This window comes from Fukomys damarensis, unplaced genomic scaffold (assembly GCF_012274545.1).
Source record: "Fukomys damarensis isolate Sample0158 unplaced genomic scaffold, DMR_v1.0_HiC HiC_scaffold_33, whole genome shotgun sequence".
Classification (NCBI taxonomy): Eukaryota; Metazoa; Chordata; class Mammalia; order Rodentia; family Bathyergidae; genus Fukomys; species Fukomys damarensis.
Genome location: NW_022900945.1, coordinates 17,634,762 through 17,655,715, shown reverse-complemented (window position 1 = coordinate 17,655,715; position 20,954 = coordinate 17,634,762). Strand labels below are relative to the sequence as shown.

Sequence of the window (20,954 nt, the reverse complement as noted above, 5' to 3'; positions counted from 1 at the left end):
CTCATGATAAGTGTACTGCAAACATGCACTAATAAAATGCACAATAAATTTAAAAGGTTGATGCATTTCTTAAGAGAGTTCCACTGTGTGCAAGGTTTTTGCTTTTAGCTTCTGACGCCGATGCTGCTGAGTCTGATGTATACGAGCAGACAGTGGTTGCTACATCAGGACTGCCACCTGGCTGACAGCAATTACAAGACGTCACAATTTTAGAGAGTTTTAAATGCTAAAAAAAAAAAAAAAAAAAAGTGTGGTGGTTTAGAATCAAACATGAGAGTGATTGTGCATAGTCTCTGTTATCTACACATTTCCTCACTTCTATTTCAGAGATAAATCCTATAGATTGTTCTTTGTACAGCTGTTCACATGTGCTTCTTTTATAATAGTCTAACATTCTTACTTTAGATCTTGGTTATCTTTGTTCTATTTTTCTTGCAGAATTTTCTTACCCTTTGATATATTTTTAAATCAGATTTTTGGTTGCATTAAATGTAGCTGATCCTATGGAATAATGAATGTGTTAGGGTTCTCCAGTGGTGTGTGTGTGTGTGTGTGTGTGTGTGTGTGTGTATGTATGTAGAAGTAAAAGGGATAGAAAAGAAGTATGGGAAGGAGAGAAAAAGAGGGGAGGGAATGAGAGGAAGGGAGAAAGAGACATGAATAATAAAAGGGGAATGGGAGAGGGAGGAGGAGGAGGGGAGGCGGGGAGGAGATGATTTAAGGGATTAGATCATAGGATGGCGAAGGGTTGTAAGTCCCAAATCTGTAGAGTGGGCTGGCAGAGTGGATACTGGGGAATAGTTAATATTCACCCTGAGTCGAAAGACAGCCCAGAGGCAAAATTCTCTTCTTTCTAGGGGAATGTCAATCTGTTTTCTCTTACAACTTCAACTCATTAGATGAGGCCTACCCAAATTATGGAGAACAATTTGCTTTACCCCAAAAATCCATGGGTTTAAATGTTAATTTCACATACAAAGCATTTTCATAGCAACATCCAGACTGGTGATTGAAGATGACCCTACTGAGTTGATGCACAAAATTAATCCTGACAGTGAAATCGCTTTCATTCATGATCTTATTCATGTGATGACAAAACTTCATCTGCCATTACTTACGATGTCTGGGTGAATTAATCTTTCCTCAATGATTTTAGCATTCCAGTCTATTACAACTTAATAGTGGGCGACACGTTTAAGTTGTTAGACTTTTTACCATCTTCGGGGTAATAATGGAGATGTGGAACTCAGATCTGCTGATGAGAAAGAAAGCATGAATAGAAGATTTTGAAATATTTCATTTCTTAAATAATCATTAAGACTTTTAAATGCAGATAAGATGTCAGGTGCTATGGAGAAGGTAGAAGATAAATAGTATGCATTAATGTTCAAGAAACTTGCATTTTAGTTGTTAAAGAAGATATTCAAATTAAATACTTGATTTAATAATCAAATAACAGCAACAACAATAATACAGAGTATTTAAAATTGCATTCCAAATGTATATATTAAGATTCATTTTTTCATGTATTTGATGTAAACAAGTCTTTCTAAAAAAAAAAATTGTGTAAGTTGCAGCAGTGTGGCAAGGCCATCCAAACTAGTGTAAGACAAATTAAAAGTGACCATTTTTTTATTGCATTAATTAAAGCTGTTCTAAACAATGCACTTTTTTTTGTTAATGAGACTTGTATATTGGATGATTTTGAATACTAGATAAGATTAAAACATAGTAAGTCCAGATCTCATGAAGCACAACCGAAAGCCAGCTTTGTTGATTTAGTATAATATTTAATTTTTAATACGGAGATCCATGCTGTGAGTGTATGGTTACACATATTCTTATAGATATCTAGGGTCATTGTGGAGTATATTTATTATAGTTGATATTAGTGTGTCATGGGTTTCAGATAAATTTTTATTTTTATTTTTCAGGTGGTTTTTGAGGTTATAGACATCTTTTCTGTTTTTTTTTTTGTTTGTTTGTTTTGTTTTTTTTTTTGAGACAGGGTCTCACTATGTAGTTGAGACTGACCTGGAGCTCACTATGTATCCCAGGCTGGTCTCGAACTCACAGCGATCCTCCTGTTTCAGCCTCCCAAGTGCTGGGATTACAGGTGTGCGCCACCACGCCCAGTTTTAGGCATTTTTTCCAGAAGAAAACTGTATGTATATATTGAAAGCAGGAGGTATATTTTTTTCTTGCTAGAGCACCTGATACAGGAGCTTTAAAAATATTTAGTACTTCAACATGATATTATTGTATGATGAAAAAATGAACAGGTAATTAAACCCACAAACAGATTGATGATACACCTTTATAGTATTTATTTGCTATTCATGAAAAGGGAAGGTAGTGGTCAAGAAAAGGAATGAATGAAAAAGTAATTTGTAGTATGTTGTGCGAGTATCTGTGGAGACTATTACTGTGCTCTGCTTAGCTTCAGGCATGGATTCTGTTCTACATTCCATGATTATGTTTTAGAATGAGGGACAAAAATAGTTCTTTTCCTGTGTAATTCTATAAAAGGATTGGTTTCATGGCAAAAATTGTACCAGATAGTTTTTAAAGACCTGGAATGACTTTTGGGAAATATTCTTATTTTTAAATGATCTAATCTCATGAAAATACAGCTTGGTTTGGTTTTCTTAACAGATGGTCTGTTTGGTAAAAGGTTTTTAGTATTTTTATTTCTTTCCAAAGATTATCTTGTGAATTCACTTTGCATCTAGTGTAATGATCCAGAAACACAATACCCTTACTATTTTTTTGCTCCTTAAAATCTTATATGCACATCTTGTGTAATAGAGGCATACAGAGCATTAGGTGGACTGTTCATGTGATGTTACTCTTTTCCTTCAAGATTTTCCAAACTTTGAATGATTCATGGACCATGGCTTAATTTTAATGGGATTTAATTTAAATTAGAAATATTTAAAACTGTGATGTTTATCTGATTGTACAATTCAGTTCAATTGAAATTTTCTAATTTTAAATCGAGAACCTTTCAGAGTATTGTGTCCCCTTACATAATAGCCTAGCATTTAGCTCCTGTGTTATAGGATCAGTGTTTAACAGTGGAAAATATGTAAATGAAGACACTTTTTAAGTTACTGCCTGGTAGCTGTGGATGAAATAAACATGAGGAAACCTCTTCTTGTTTTATTTGAGTTAGGGAATTTTAGGCCAGAATTTTTTGAAGTAAATTTCTTCATTTAAAAACAAATTTAAAAGCTAAAACTAAATTCCTCCTCATACTCTGTGTAGAGGGAAGAAGGGGACCAGCAGCAGGAGGTGTGTATCTTCTCAAATTCAAATCCAGCTCACAAAAAGAATCTATTTTCTTCCAGAGTCTGAAAATTAATCCCAGGGCTGACTCTCACTATCTTTAGTTGGATCCTGTGTTCTGAATCCTGAGTTGCTCAGCCAACTCCAGGGTCAAGAGAATGGGATTCCATGGTTGCTTTAGACCTAAGTCATTAGTCCATCTTTGGAGTTGGGATCAGCTTCAGCTCCCTTGAGTCACATGTGCAGGAGTTAAAACAAAGTATACCACACGGTATATTGCTTTTTTTAAAGCTGAAACTGAGAAACTGTAACTTCAGAAAGGGCCATTTGTCTTGTTTTCCCCTAAATCTGGCAAGCTATGAAGAATGATTAGTGAGGAATAGCCTTCACATACAGTATAAAGGTTGCAAAAGAGCCTCCATCACCAGTAATTGGGTTGCAAGGAACCTGAATAAACACACACCTTTATCTTTCACTAGCTTCTGTACTGCCCCAAAATATCTCTTGATGAGGTTCCTCAAATTTACTACTACCTTAATGTGGATATCCTAGTGTCCTTCACAGATTTATTATTATGTGTCTAAAAATTATGAGAACATCATGATTTGGTCATTTCTTTTGACTTCACCTCTTTGGTGAAGATCTCTATGTACATGGAAAATTAATAGAACTTTTAAATGTTTCTCTTGTTAACCAGCTCTTGTGTTGTTTGGGTTCCTAGATCCGGCCTGTGAATGCACATAAGACCTAAGGATGTTGGGACTCTGTCCTGACACATGGATTGAGAATGAGGAGGCAGTGCTTTATTAGAAAGTGGGGAAATAGAGACTATGGCTGAAACAATGAATGTCTAAAATCATTGTGCCAGCAACTTTAGATTTTAGCTGATCTACATTTAAAAAAATCAATGTAGTAATTTCTTTTCAAAAAATTTATTAGTATATGTTTGTAGTATATAATGTTTACATTCCTTGTGTGGTATTGTTACAAGTACATAACACCTCTTAATTCCTTTTTTTAACCCCCTCCCATCTCTTGATTCCTTTCTTTTTTTTTTTTTTTGGTATATATTTGCAATACAGAATGGTTACATTCACTGTGTGGAATTGGTTCATGTACAGAACACATCCCAATTCCTTTATCTCTTTCCCTTCCTTCCTTCCTACACCCATCTCTTGATCCGCTTCCCATTTGAGAAAGGTCTCACTGTTTCCTCTTATTTCCCTTTTTATTTTGCTCTTTATTTATACTCTGGGTTTCTCATATAGGAGACACCATGTAATATTTTGGCTTGTGTGTCTGATTTATATCAATCACTTAACATTATGTTCTTAAGAAGCATCCTTTTAGAAACAGATGACTCAACGTTACTGCGGATTTAGCTCAGTGGTGCCGCAAACCTGCCTCGCAAGCGCAAGGACCCAAGTTCAGTCCCTAGTACCAAAAGAAAAAAACAAAAAACAAAAACAGATGACTCAAGTTTATCTTTCTTTATGTCAGAATAGTACTCCATTGTATGCAAATACCATTTCTACTATAGCATCATGCAACTTAAAATATGCAGTAAGAGAAACTTAAAATGCCAGTGGATTAAACAAGATGAAAGTTTATTTTCTGTGGAGATAAGAAGTCTAAGATTGATGCAGCATTTCCAAAATAAAACCAGTGTCGCTTTAAATTGCCACAGCTCCAGCAACCCTATTTGCGTTCCAGTTTCGAAAGTGAAGTTCACTTCTCTTAGATTTGGTACAGTTCTTTATAGAAGGAAGAAAACAAATAAATGACTCTCTACTGATCTTGTGTTTCTCTTAAGGTACTTGAAGTCCTCAGCAACTTCCACTTCTCTTAATTGGCTTATCAGAGCCTACATTTTTTTAGTCACCTGGCCACATATGCCTGTAAGAAAGTGTGGGTGATGTAGTTATTTAGTTAGAATGGATGTTATATTAGTAGAGATGGTTAAGTGAATAGCTGTCTTAGTTACTTCTCTCTTGTTGCTGAGATAAAATACCTGATACCGAAAGTTAAAGTGGAAAGAGTTTATTTAGTTCACAGGTTTTAGTTCATAATCAGCTGGCTCCAAGGCAGGTTGGAACATAGCAGAGGGGCAGAGAGTTCATGTTGGTGGAAGACAGCAAAAGCAATAAGAGACCTTAACGGTGTCTCCTGTGCCCCCTTTATCTTATTCAGACTACTTAGTGCCTGTAGCACTCACTCTGAATCCTAGGGCCCTCAGGCCTAGCCCTACCACAAATCAATCACATACTCTAGATTCAGCCACCTCTGCAAAAGCACGAGGCTTTGGGAGGGATATCTAAACACAAGAAATAACGGTGGCTATTAAGTAGGTGGCTAGTAGTTTTCACTACATGTGAACTTATTAACTAATATGGATGGCAAAGGAGGCTTATTTAGCAATCAGTTGATTTTTTTATATTTAAGATTTAAAATTCATACAAATAGTTGGAAATATAAATAGTAAAACTACCATCTTAATTTTGGTAATAAGGTATGCATAGAGTATCTATTAAATAAGGAATCTAAAGGAAATGTGAAAGATGATTCTGATGTATTTGTCTCTTAGATGTTTTGCTAGATTGTGATGCACTTTACCAAGCTAGGAAACATAAGATAAATGCTAGAGTTTCAGGGAAAGTTAGAGATAAGTGTTGGACATTTAGAACTCTAAGTGCTGGCATCAGATGACATTCTGGTGATGTCTGTTCACCAGCTAAGCAGTTGCACATTTTGATATTCTACTGTGCATTTTCTGGCAAAGATAGGAAAACTCCCTATTTTTAGAACTTCTCCACTTTCTTTAGTCCTTCTCTTTTACTCTGTGATACAGGTTACTGAACTCTGGAGAACTGGGTCCAAACGACACTCTCAGTTCCAACTCCATCCTTAGCACAGGACAGGTCTTTGTACAGTGAGACTTGGGTTGGGTTCTCTGGGTACATGAAGTTCACGTTTCTTAGATTTGGTATAGTACTTTACAAAGGGAGGGAACAGAAGGAGGGAAGTGGACCCACAAGTTTTGAGATATGCAAAATTTAACTGATATTATTGCATGTTGATTATATAGAATTGAGGCTTTTGCTTTTTCTTTTTCATTTTTTAAGGCTACTGGAGAACTGTTTAGAATTGCACTATTACATTTAAAAAAATATATCCAAAGGGGCTGTTGACTCTAAGCATTTTGATAGATACATTATGAAATAATTTTGTGTTCTGTTACTTTAATAATTGAACTATAACTGTTACTTGCTTTGTACTTTAATTCACCGAGTATTGAATGAGCTTTTGCTTTTTTATTATCCTATGAGGGTAGTAGCACTACAAATATTAATAAGGGAAAAATGCCTTCAAGTAGTTTGTGTTACCATTACCTCTTTATCAGTTTCTGCTTTTAAAATTTCATACTAGGCTAAATTCTACAGATAAGATACTTGACAAACCTGAGTGGACATTTTTTTATGGGTGGTGCAATTTAACCACAATCATTGAACACCTACTAAGTAGCCTAAGGCGACTTTGAAAAATGAAGAGTGAGAGCTACTATTGGTCAAGGTCAACATTAATTCTGTTGCCAGAATGATTAAACAGTTCTGTTTATTCTTACTAATATTGTACTTGGTTCCTACCAGGTTTTAAACAGTAGTTGACCAAATGGTTCTTTCACACTATGTATCTCGATGTAGCACTGTATACCCGGCCTGGGAAAGGGAGACAGAAGTTACTATGTTCAGAGAGTAAGTAGCTTCTCTAGAACCCTTTGACACAGTGAGTATTGTTAATGCATTATTGTTATGAGAGTTGTTTGGGTGATGTCATTTGTTCACCAATCATGCAGCTGTGCATTTTGAAATCCATTGTCATTTCTTGGCAGAAAATACAGAAATAGATCAGTTATGCTTTGGAAGGGACCTTTCTGTGTTAAAGACATTCATTTATAAAAACAGAGGTTTTCCTCATCTCTTAATCTTCAAGTGCTAATTTTATTTTATTTCCTGTTTTTTTCATTGATCTTGTCCTGCAAATACAAAACACCCAGACTAAATGGATTGGAATTTGAACTTCAACAGTATTCTCAGGTGGTTAATATGCACATTGATATTTAAGAAACATTGGTGTAGAATCCTAGTAATATTTTAAAAATATTTCAGATTTTGATGTCTAAAAAGTAGCACGTTTCACTTACTTTTATTCTTATTTTCACATAAGAAATAGCATTTTTTACCTTAATAATTTCTTTATGATGAGTACATTTGAAAGGATGTATACATGAATAAAAATATCACATTACAACCCATAAAGATATATAGTTCCTATATGTCAATTAAAGCATCTTTAAGCTGGGTGTGGTTGTGATGTTTGTTGACAATAAAGATAGTATATAAAATTTGGCATGGGGTCTAAGTACTGAAATTTAATGAAGCGTTATTGTACAAAAGTGGAAAAAAATACCCTATATTTATGACCTAGTGCTTGGAAATACTTTTTGCATATGAAAAATAAACTATTTCTAAAATTTGTATGGGTAGTAACTGCTGCTTATAATAACCTCTCTGCCGATAATATATTATGTACTTGTTTTTTATAAAATTTATAATACATTGGACCTTTGACTCATAAACTCAATTCATTCCCCAGTGCTGGTTGTAACTCAGGTTGGTCAGTTGAAGGCTCAGGCTCCTCTGCATAGCCTTCAAAATCTCTTTCATATACAGGAAGATCTCAGTGTCTTTAGAGAGGCTCTGGCCCAGGATTTCTCAACCCCGCAAAGGAAAGGATGTGGTAATGTTCTTCCAGAACTCTTTAAGGGTTAAATCTGTATCGGCAATCATCTGGAAGCATAAGTGGCTGCATTTGGGTCATAACTCAAGATTTTGATTGTAAGTTAAAACTGAAATTCTTTTTGTAACCCAAGTTGTTCATATGTCAGGCAGATTATAACTCTGGGGTCCACTGTAGTTTTTTTTTCTTTAACTTCTTTCTTAATAATTTTCTGTATATTGTAATTATTTGCTTCAGTGTCTTTATGTGTCTACAGTTACAGTTTCCACTTTGCACTCTGTAATCTCTTGAGAGCTTGAGATTACATGCTGTTACATGTATATAACACATTATAATTCTTTTTTCATCCCCTCCTGTCCCCTTCTCTCTCCTTCCCTCCATCTCTTGGTCCTTCTTCCATTTGCAAAAGAACCATCTACCTATTTCCTACTATCTGTCTTTTATTTTGCACTTTATTTATATTTTGAGTTTCTCATATAGGAGAAATCCTGAGGTATTTAAACTTGTGTGTCTGGTTTGTTTCACTTTATATTATGGTCTCAAAGTGCACCAACTCTCCATGAATAATATAACCATTATGTGCTTCACACATGTATTAATAAAAAATAAAGTGAAAAAAGTGCTTATTGCTGGCCCCTGATTGGTGTGGAGGTGCAGTCTGGATACCAGACTTTTCAAAGATTTTCAAGTGATTTTACTTTGCAGCCAGAGTTGGGAAGCCATTGGCCTAAAGTACTGTATTTCAGAAGTAACTAAAACACACCTTGGGCTTTCAGAAAGTAGATAACTATAGTTTTCTTGAGTGATGTGATGGCTCTTTCATTTTAAATTTCTTGCCTAGAATAAAGTGAAATCATTCAAGCAGAGATGATATAATGTTAAGCACTTTCATCAAATTGTAAATGGTATTGTTTATATATGGAGAATATAATTTTTAAATTCTCAAATTTCTATGTGGATGAAAGGAAGGGATAAGCATTCTTATTTTGAATTTTATATAAATCACAGATGTTTTTATCATTGTTTGTTAGAAATCAACAAATTCCGTTTTAGAGCCAAGTATAGTTAGGTGTACACCGTTAACTCTTGTTAACTTTGTCACCTACTTTTAATGGACTGAGTACTCTGATACTGTAAAGGGGACTTTTGTTTACTTCAGTAACAAGATGTTGGGCAAGAACTCATGAACTCAAATAGTTATCTCCCTGAAGCAACAGAGAGCCTCCAGAAAGAAATTGAACTTCATAGTACTCCTTTGTTTTGTTCTGAGACATGATCTAGTCCCTTTCCACTTGGAATTGGGAGCTGAGAGATCAGTATAGAGGTGTTCAGTGTGGTTTCACTGTTTGATTTTAGTTACTGTGAATTCCTAGCTCTAGCCATATCTGGCAGTATGTACTGCAATAGGGTTGCAAACTCCTGTGTAGTATGTAGTATATAGCATATTACATGGGGTCTGAAAATAGTAGGGCTCATCTGATAGACTGTTTTATCAGAACCGAGTTCAAAGTCTAGCTTTTCAATTTTTAAACCATATTGCCTTGATTTTTTAAACTTATCTATTTTTGTTTTTTTAAACTTACCTAGCCTTAGTTTTCCTATTTGGAAAATGGGAATAATGAACTGAAGTTCAGGGTTTGTTAATGACATAAACTGTTTTCAGATGGTTTCATCTCATTGCCCCTTGGAGTTGCCTTTGATGATCTGGAAGTCTGGTTTTCAGCCTTGTTTAGCTGTCTTCTCATTTCTATTTTGTTGTTGTTGTTGCTTTTAATTTAATTCCTGGGTTGCTGCTTGTAAATTGCTTATTGCAAATATCTTTATAGCTAGTATTTAAAACCCTTAGGGAATGGCTACTTCTTGGATTGTCTTCCCAGTTAGTTGGCCTCTGAATTTTGAGTCTGTAATGACCCTTAGGCAATCTCAATGTTGGTATACCAGCAAGGATAACTGACTAGCGTCCAGAGTAATACAATCAGCATCAACAATAGCATCAAACACAGGCTAGAAAATGACAGAAACTATTAATCTACTAACTTTGATCTCATGAACCAGACTTGTGGTTATAAGTCAAAATCTTGAATCAACCAGAAATATATTTGCAGTAAATATGCCCTTCAGTGTACCAAATTTGCCCTCTGGGGAGATTTAGAAGGAGTTGGGGAAGGTAGAGAAAGGAGAGGGAAAGGTTAGAAGTAAGGCTAGAGACAGAAAAAAAAAAAAAGTAAGGCTAGAGGACGCAGGAAGATCATGTGAACTTTGGGAAAGTGGTGAAGACAGAGGAACAGAGAGAATGAAGGAACGAAAACAAGAACAGAACAAACTGACAGCAACAGAAAATCCAGAAACTGTATTGTCCCTCCTATAAAAATAAGAATGATCAAGAAAAAAACAAACAAAAAACAGGTAAAAAACAGGAACAAAATAGGTGAGAAATGAAGAAGAAGGAGAAAAGAAAAGAAAGAAATAGCCCCCTCAAAGCATGTCTCTGCTGTCCCCTGTGTTGGACAACGTGGGTAGCAAGTAGCAAACCGATTTGTGTCACCTGATCTCTGTGAGCCAGCCATGGTCCACTGAAGTTCAGTCTGGTTTCTGGCTGTGAGGATGGAATTAAACTTCCTGACCTCCTTTGGGTTTGAACTCTGCACAGTACTACTGAAGGTTCTAGCTGCCTTTCCCGGCAGCAGTCTGGTTCTGGTAGGGGGTTTTGACTCCAATAACTCACTGACTGCTGCAGTCTGTGGTGCCTTTATTGAGGTGACTCTTTGCTCTCTCAGTGGGCTTTAGTTCTCAGCAAGCCTTGGAGAGGACTTCTCTCTGCTGCTCACCACTGCGCCCATTCCTGGGCTCAGAATGCTGGCCTTCTGGATCCCTGCATTGTGCTGCTGTCCTGGCGGGCCTCCGGCAGGCCTCTGCCTGGCTCCTGTGTCCCCGTGCTGCTGGTGTCTCAGAGGGCCTCTGGCTGGGGCCTGTGTGTCCACGCCTCTAGTGTCCTGGCCTTCACGCTCTTACCAATGGTGTCTGGATGGGGGCTCTCCATAATATGTTATTTATTTGTTTATTTGGAACTAGGGATCGAACTCTGGACCTTGTGCTTGTGAGGCAGGCAGCAGCCCCATAATCTGTTTTAAAAGCTTAACACACTACCTGTCCACTGTTAGCCTGTAATAAAAATTTCCTAGCTTGGATTATACTGAGGAATTGTAGTAAAATGAGAACAAAGTTCTAAATTTTCTTTAATGAGTTATTAATAACGAGTGTTGGGATACGTGAATTACATTTTATGTAACAATATTTCTGGATTTCTTATAAACCTGATCTCTGAGTAAAGGTATCATCATACCTTGTTTTTCATAATAGGTTAAATTTTTTATTGTGTTTAGGGACATTTTACAACTACTCTAAAGATTCTAATGTGAGGAGAGAAATCAGAAAGTTGATAGTGTAGAGTTGCAATCTAGTTTGGTCAGGGCATGGGTTCATATGTTCACAATGTGAATATAGGCCTGTACTGAAGGCCGTGTCAAGTGTAAGCTAAATCAAAGTAGTTCATTAATAAAAAAAGTTAGTTGTGCTCTTCTCTGTGCTCAAATGAAATTGTCATAGTAATGACTTCTATTTTCTGCCTTTCAAAATTGTTCTCATTTTGTAAGTCACAATTCACATGTGATCTGCTTTGTGACTTTTTTTCTCTATCCCTTTAAAGATAGATCATTTCTCTGCATTCAGTTAGAAAGCAATCTCTACCCTGGTGGTTATTGCGCTCTCATATTAAAAGCGTTGCTGCATTTACATTTTAGGTATTGAGTTGAAGTTTGTTTGGGTTCCTGGTTACAGGACTCTGGCTTTGATACAAGAAGAATCTTCATTTTTAATTTCTGCTTTGTCACTTACTTTCTTTATAAAGACTGAGATAAAATCTTGTCCTTTCTTGAGCTCCATTTATTTTTCTATAACATGGGGCTAAAAGCTTCTACCTCATAGGCTGACTAAAAGATTTAAATAGTATAATATTACTGCCTAAGATGGCAGGTGTTTGATAAATGGTAGTGAATTTTGTCATTCTTGTCATTGCTTGTGTATGTTATTTGTTGTATATAGAAATGTAATCAAACCTCCTGTACTAGAGTGTGTGCTCTTTCAGGATGGTGAACCACACTTTGACATTTTGTATAAAGTTTAATATATTGACAAATATTTGTTGATTGAACACATTATTTTTTGTCTTTGCTTGACTTTTGCAAAGAAACTATTGGCATATACCAGAAAGAAAACTTTCTAAAAGTTATTTTGTGAATGATTTTGTTAAAAATTCTCTACAGGTACCTTTTCGCCTGTAATTTGTGTTTTGAAATCTGAGAATTCCACCAAGATAATATGATAGGAACTTTCAGTGATTTGGGGCCATATCCTACTTAGACTGACGCGGTACTGCCACATTTCCTGAGAGCTTGCTACAGAGGTGCACACAGCTTGTTAACTGCCACGGACAATAATGCCATCTCTGCCCCAAGAAGGAGGTAAGCAGATTGATGTTACATGTCATGAACATGTTAGGGATAATTATTGTTAATTTTTTAAATCATTCAAATTAGTTTTGAACTTTTAAGATATCATAGTTATTGTTTTGTGGTAGGAGGGACTTGTATTTCTGGTGTGGATTTTAAAAAAATTACAGTAATATTTGATTAATACTTTCTTTTAAAGTTATCCAGGCACCCTCTCCCCTGAATCTGAGTACAGAATTACCTTATCAAAGCACCATGAAAAGGAAAGTCAGAAAGAAGAAAAAGAAGGGAATCATTACAGCAAATGTTGCTGGGACAAAGTTTGAAATTGGTAGGTTTCTTGATAATAACAGGATTTTCATAGCTGTTGGAAGAATTAATTTGGTGTTGAAAACTGTAGAATTTCAGAGAGATAAGTACCTTTTATGTAACAGATTTTTTAGTGCCTTCTATAAAGTTTATGACATGTTGGAGGAATTCTTTTCCAATGCAGTGGAGGAAGATTTCTTTTAAAAAGATGTTAATTGAGTTTTATAATTTCAGTTAAAACAAAAATGCAGTTAAAATAGCTTAGATAAAAAAGGATTGAAAATGTAATACCCGAACTTTTCCTTAAAGCTCGGCTTTGCCAGTTCTCAAGTTTGACATTGATAATAAAAGAAATTTATATAAGACTGACCGCATAGATTTGATTTTGTGAATATCAGAAAACAGTGTTTTCCACTATTCTTTTTAAAATTTTATTGGTACACTTTTGATATACATAGTTATCATATTCTTCATAAGGAATTTGTACCTGTACACGATATATCTTGATTCTTCTTCTTTTTTTTCTCATTCCCCTCCTCTCCCTTCAAGCCTTCTATTCTTCCTTATTTGGAGAAGCTTTGTTTGCATTTTTCTTTCTGTTCATGTCATGTATGTTACCAGCCTCTCCAGCTTGTGGAATGCTCACCAACGGGTTAAAGATGCTTATTACATGCGCTCCCTCCACAGTTTCCAGGAGTTCCACTTATTTTGTCTGGGTCTTCTCAGGTATTACCAAGAGGCTCCAGAAAGTGTCTCACTTCCTCAGGAATAGGTCTGATCCTGTGCTGGCCTTCTGAAGCCCTCATTGTTTTCTGGGTGTGAGCCAGTTATAGGAATCTCCCAGGCAGTGGTGAGGTTGCAGTTGCCCTCTGTGAGAGCATTAGGTAGCACACAGCTGCTGAGCCCCAGGATGCTAAGGCTGCATGGTAATCTATAGCCTAGGAAAGAGGTACAGTGCTTGTGCATTCATTGCGGTCACCGGGGGCTGCATTCCATTTCCACTCTTCTGGAAAACAGCAGCTCCATTCACCTGCCCCTTCCCTGACCTCATCTTCTCCCATTCACTGTGCTCTCAGTTATGCTTGCATTCTGGGAGGGTTTGCATATGAAATCCTTCTCCTCAAGCAGCCAATGGTGAAGAGTTCTAGGACCCCAGACCAAAAGATTATCAGTTTTGAACAGAGCTGTCATTCAGACAGTTGATATAGAGGGTGCTCATAAAAAGAGAACTTTTAAAAATAAAACATTAAAGTACTGCTGTATAGGTATACCATTCGTTAGGACTCAGAATTCTGTTGGCACCCCAAATTTACCCTAAATATATTCCTTATTTTTGAAATTTGTTGGAAGGAAAGTGGCAGTATGTTGACTGTGAAATCTAGATCTGAGAGGAACATGTAAATAGATTTTACTCAGAAGGAAGCCTTTTTCTGAACATGAGTTTTTCAATAGAATTACAAGGTCAGGACTGCAGGAGGATCAATATGCAAATCTTTCCTGTGAACTCCTCTTTATTTCATGTCCTGAGTAAACAAAGATAACTTGGATTAAGTTCCAGCAATAATTTCAACTAGGGATGTGGAAAGTATAAGGTAGATCTGATGATCAAGGGTTATTTTTACCTTTGTCCTTGGTTACCTAGCTCCAGGTTATGAAAAAGCCATGAAATTACATTTTCCTGAGTAGAGGTGTTGTCTCAGCTATCTGTATTTTCATGGTGCTAAAATTAATTGTGATGTCCTTTGGCAGTTTTGTGTACCTGTTAAATCTGAGAGGAAGGAAACTAAGGAATGAGCTATGCTATAATATTGTTCTCAGTTACTACAGAGAACAATTTGGTCCCAGATAAAGCTGTTATAATTAAAAACATGACTATGCTATAACTAATGGATATTTTGCAAACAAAACACTGTGAATTAATATATTACATTATGTGTAAAAGATAATATATATTGTTTCCAACAATGACTGTATTTCAAAAGTATTTTAATTCCACCTTAACTGTTTACTTTCAGTTCGTTTAGTAATAGATGAAATGGGATTTATGAAAACTCCAGATGAAGATGAAACAAGTAACCTTATATGGTGTGATTCTGCTGTTCAGCAGGAGAAGATTGCAGAGCTACAAAATTACCAGGTGGGAAATTAATCATGAGAAATTATTGGTATGAGGAAAGTTATATGAATTCCATGATAGTTTTCTTTATATAAATTCCTGGTGTGTTGACATATTAGATTTCATTTCTAACTCCTGAATAGCTGTTTTATTGCTATCCATTTGACTCACTTTCGCATGAAACTTGTATCCCTTTCAAACTTCAAATTCTTCTTTAAAGAAGAATCAAGAGAGAGAGAGAGAGAGAGAGAGAGAGAGAGGGAAAAAAAAACCCTTACTAAGATTGTGCTTTGCATTATACACAAATATGAGTAATGAAATAGATTGCATGGGGAGATGAGGTTGTGAAAGTAACTTGTTTTGTCAATTTTATGTAATCTGGTGTTTTTATAATAGAATCTTATATTCAGGAGAAAATAAACATCAAATTAAGAATCCAAATACTAACAAGTTTAGACAGTTGTGATTTTTGTATAGTCCTTCATCTACTGATTTAGAGATTAGTGCACAAGTGATCAGCGGGAACAAATATTATACTTCCATTTTCATAATTTTTCTACAGTGACTGTATGTATAAATATATTAAATCTAGTATACCAAAACAATTTGCATGTTGAATTACCATTTATTCAACAAAGACCACTAGAACATTATCATCTATGTTATCTTCTGATTCTTTTGAAATGTTGTGGCTGGGGATTTAGCTCAGTGGTTCTGCTGCCTGCTTCACAAGTGCAAGGTCCCGAGTTCGATCCCCAGGACCAAAATAAAAAAAGAAAATATGCTATGTGAAATTTTATAATTTTATTCTCTGATAACTATAGATAGGTTGATTCCAGAAATTAATTATAGGCCACTTGATTTTAACCTTTTAAAAGTTGTCAGTTTGTTAAGATATAAAACTCAAAGGGAAGACTTAACTGCATTATAGTATAAATAAATATATTCAATAAGTCAATGAGAATAATTATCTTTTTATTTTCCAGAGGATCAACCATTTTCCAGGAATGGGGGAGATCTGTAGGAAGGATTTCTTAGCAAGAAATATGACCAAGTAATCTTCATTTTCTTGTAATAGAGAACTGTTCAGAATTTGTTTTGAATATTACAGTATTATCTTTGTATAAAGTAACATTGAATTGAAATGATATTTAGATTGAAGAAAGAGAATTCTAGCACTAGAATGACGTCCCCTATTCCAATCTTTTACTTTACGGAGGAAATAATTGGAGGTCAAAGAAATGAATAGCTTGCACAAAGTCAAACAAGTAGTGACCAGCAGAGCTGATCAGAATCCCAGTCTTCCGAATCTCCACTCTTTCAGTTGCACCTTGCTGTCTCTTAAGCAACAGAAGTTTGTCTTTTTTTTTTATTAGAGATTGCAAACATACATGACAACAAGAAATGAAGATACTAAATAAAAATTTTAAATATACATATATATGACAGCAAAAATGGTCATAAAATAAACAAAAATTTTTGCAACACAGACTGATAATCTGAATACATTATTAGTTTGATATGATCTTCAAACATTATATGTTCTTTCTCATTTTCTTATATAATGTTTTGTTTTGGTTTTTTTTGGTACTGGGGATTGAACTTGGGTCTTTGTGCTTGCAAGGCAGGCAGCAGAACCACTGAGATAAATCCCCAGCCCAAAATATACTTATATTTGAAATCCAAAAGCAACTAAAAGAGTTCACATTTTTAAGATCAGATTTTTCTGTTTCTGTTTTATTATATCCCATACTTATTTTTATTATATTTTTTATAAGCATAATGATAGAATTTAACACCAATACATGTGTAATATTCTTCCCAAACAAATGACTATGAATTAAATCAAGCATGTAATTTAGAGAAATCATAAAGTTGGCAGAGAAACTATCGATATGTCAAATGTGCACAATCCTACCACATTCATGACCATGTTTCTCATTTAATAGTGCACACATATGTGTAAAAACATACCCCCCCACATATACACAATGCATATTTTCTACAATACAATATATACTTTGGTATAATAAAACAGTGCAGTAATGTGTAAAATGTTTGTGATTTGTGTGATTTGAGAAAAACAAATATCATCTTTGAGGCAGTTGGAGAATTTGTAATATGTACCAGATACTAAATAATATTAATGATTTATTATCCATTTATTTAAGTATAGTTATGATAAAATTTACTTAAAAATAATATTCATTAATATTCGTTTGTCTTTTAAATAGAAGTGGTAATTTGTATATGGCATTCAGTAGATACTTATTTTCAGTTTAACCGTGAAGAAACTAATTTGTTGTCTTTTGTGCTGTGTGTGTTCATGTTGGTTTCTGCACATGTAGCATGTGTGAGGAACTGTACAGGTGCATGTGGGTACACAAGTGAGCATGCCTGCCCAGGCATATGCGTGCATCTGTATTTATCTCTGAGGCTGCTAGTCACTGTAATCGTTTACTTTCTGAGAAAAACTATTTTGATAAATGGACTGAAGGATTTTTATTCAGTTTATATTTCTGTTGTTTAGAATCTTTAAAGATTTCTTATAAGAATGTTGGGTGCTAAGCGGTTTTTTTTTAAAAGAGGACTATTCATATTAATCAATTTATGTTACAGTTAGAGAAATAGTGATATGATTTTATGTAAATGTTTATAATTATGTACTTACTCGGCAATTTTGGGTATGTTCCAGGGACTGCTGATTTTTAAGATAGGTAAGACCCAGTCCCTGCCTAGAATTCAGTTTTTAGTAACAGAGGGATACTACTAATAGGCACAACAGTTTGGAGATATGAGGGGACAGAGATGGTGGGTGAGGTCACTGGTATGAGGTCAGGGAAGGCTCTCTTGCACTGTTAAAATACGAAATGGTAGTAGAAGTGTGCAGAAGTTTGTCTTTAAGAAGGAGATAAGTAGATTATAGGCAAAGATAACAGTGGAAGAAGATACATGGCAGCTTGAGCCACCATAATTTTGGGGATCTTAAAGCATTCCTGTAGATATGTAGGATGTTAGGAGGTTCAACATGACGAAGCTGAAGATACACATTCCATGTTACTTTATTTCTTCATTCAGTCATCTCATTCAGTACTCAACATACACATGCACACAGGCACACATGTACACACATCATTTCTGAGATAAATACAAAGCTTTTGAATGAGTTTACGCAGCATAATGTTTCAGAAAATTGTGGGGCACTGTGGACAATGAATTCATTAGAGATCGAACTAGAGGGACAGAGCTTGCAAGGAGATGACTGTATCTGGGTAGGAAGTGATGATTGTCTAGTGCGCCACAAAAGTGATAGTGGAAGCGGGGGAGGGAGAATACATCTGAAAGATAGTAAAAAGATGCAATTGATAGGATTTGAAAACTGCTGTGATGTGAGAATTAAAGGTGGGAAGGAAGAAGTCTTCAAGGTGACCCTTAGGTTTCTGGCTTGGACATTGTGTAGGTATCCATAGTATAATTTCAGAGATTACATGGAAAAGAATGAGCTTCAGAAAAAAAGGGAATTACTTCCTTCAAGTTTGGGATATATGTTTTACTTGATACTTCATACCTTTATTATGTGCCTACTATATAGCCGGCATGGTGCTGGGCTCTGGGCACGTGAGTTGATCAGAAGCAGACTTAGGTTCTTATAATATTCATTTGCAACCTTGATAAGTGCCATGAAGTAGAGTCCATAGTTCTGTAATGGTTGCATGGAAAAGAACTCTGATCTAATTTGGGAGATTGGGGAGTATTTCCCTGTGGAAGCCATGTGGAAACTGATACAGGAGTGATGAATAGGAGCTGACTGGTGCCTGCTATAGGTAAGAACCATCCAGGCAGGAAGAACAGCATGAACCATGGTCATGCAGTGGGAGAAAATGTGCATAATCAAGATACTGAACGAATGCTAAGTGCAGTTGGAGCTCAGAGATATGGATGGAATGGGGAGAGCTTAGGTAAAGGGCGATGTTCAGAATTAGTCTTGCCCTGGACGGTGTATGGGAGGTGGGGATGAAACTGAAAATAGTAGTAAGTTGGCCAGATTTGCATTTTGCAAAGATCCTTTCTGGCTGCTTTGCAGAGAATAGTTTGTATGATACAAAGAGGTGAGAGGGTAAGCAGTTTCTCATTCCTTAGGATCCTTGGAACTCTCCTTAAGGATGAAATATTTTTCTATTAGAAAAAAATGTTATGACCTGGTAGTACAAAGTTAACTAAATTACATATTTAATGTCATTTAGTAAATCTGCGATAAAACAAATTATCTAACTGCCAAATTCCTAACTAAAGGTATTGCTTTTCAAGATAGATTACCTAAATGGAAGAAAGTATTCTGCTCATTTATAAAAGATTTGCACACATTTTGAAAAACTTTTTTGAAACATTTTTTCATAATAGGCATTATTTTGATTTTTTTCATAATTTATTTTTGGGGGAATTAGTATTACAAAATAATATTTGGGAATAATAAAACAATTAACATTTTTGGGTCTGCGATTTAGCTCAGTGGTGCCACCACCTGCTTCACAAACACAAAGTCCAGAGTTTGATCCTTGGTACTAAAAAAACAAAAAACCCAAAACCAGAAAAACATTTTATGCCAAGTATTATGTATAAATTATGCATCAAATAGGCAGCCTAATTTATAGCAAATACAAAAACATCACTTGCATGCATTGTAGTTGTATAATTATCCAAGTAGTAGTTCATATAAATAAAACCTGTATACACTATCACAAGCTGTCATGTGGTTTTCTTAGAAAAGCAGTTAAATTCTCAAAGACAGTGCATAAAAAGGGATCACAGGCTGCTCTGAATGGATGACCCAGAAAACCCAAAAATCATGTTTAAAGAGAAAAAATGAATGGCACTTGGCTTGGAAACATACCCTTTTCCCTAACCCTGCACACTAGATTGAGGTAAATAACTCCTACATATTATTTTGCCTTACCTGCTGTCAGTCTGTTTATAGCATGGGTTTGTAATTAGTAACCTCTGTAAATTCATCAGGGACAGAGATCACACTATCTTATTTTAATATCACCAGTGTTCAGCACAGCGTACAGCCAGATCTTTGTAATGTAGTAATACTGACTTAGTACTTCACAGTGCAGATCTTTTTGTCTGATTTTTTTCCACTTGTATCCAAGTGTACAGTGTCTAGTACATAGTAGATGTTTAGGCAAGGTCTATTAGCAAATAGATATTTATGAAGGAACAGAGGGAATTTAAGTCTTTGTAGTATCAGTAGCTCAAGGAAATACAATTTGTAAAGTTTGAAGAGAAATTATTTTTCAGATTGTCTCTACTTTACAGAATGATCAAGTCTCGTCCTCTGGATTACACCTTTGTTCCTCGGACATGGATCTTCCCTTCTGAATACACTCAATTTCAGAACCATGTGAAGGAATTGAAGAAAAAGCGGAAGCAGAAAACCTTTATAGTAAAACCAGCTAATGGTGCAATGGGACACGGGTAAGTTTAGTTTTACTTGAAATATATAAAAATTTTTAAAATGGAAAAGAATAAATGTGTCTAATTACCAGGTTGAGTGCCATTATTAAAAAATAGGAAGTTTCTAACTTTTACTTGTTTGGGACTAATTTTTTTTTGGGGGGGGACTAAAATGAGCCTTATTCTTCTAACATGTCTCACAGGCTTCAGTAATTCAGTTTAAGAATTAAATCAACAAATTGTGAGACTTTAATAGGAGATAAAAACATAAGAGAAAAAACTTCTAATTTCTTCATAAATGTAATATTTATGATAATTTTAATAAGGTTGGAGAATGAAGTAAATTGTTATTGGAGAGCTAAATTAACCTGGAAAAAGAAACAGAAAGGGAGTTACTCTTTCTGTAGCTAAAATTCTTGAAGCAAAATATGTGTGTTCTTTGCTTCATAATTATTTTTCTTTGTGTAGCCATGGTAATT

At 35.3% G+C, this 20,954-nt stretch overlaps 1 protein-coding gene across 3 annotated transcripts in view; it reads left to right on the top strand.

Moving 5' to 3' along the window:
• The window catches only part of Ttll7 (tubulin tyrosine ligase like 7), a 132,898-nt gene that overhangs the window by 37,261 nt on the left and 74,683 nt on the right, over positions 1-20,954 (top strand). For all 3 annotated transcript variants that reach the window (XM_010613737.2, XM_010613736.2, XM_010613739.2), the window contains exons 2-6: positions 12,408-12,605; positions 12,793-12,924; positions 14,918-15,039; positions 16,005-16,072; positions 20,338-20,496. In XM_010613737.2, coding sequence (XP_010612039.1) covers positions 12,581-12,605; positions 12,793-12,924; positions 14,918-15,039; positions 16,005-16,072; positions 20,338-20,496 — 506 coding nt within the window. In that variant the 5' untranslated portion in view covers positions 12,408-12,580. The remainder of the gene's footprint in view (positions 1-12,407; positions 12,606-12,792; positions 12,925-14,917; positions 15,040-16,004; positions 16,073-20,337; positions 20,497-20,954) is intronic.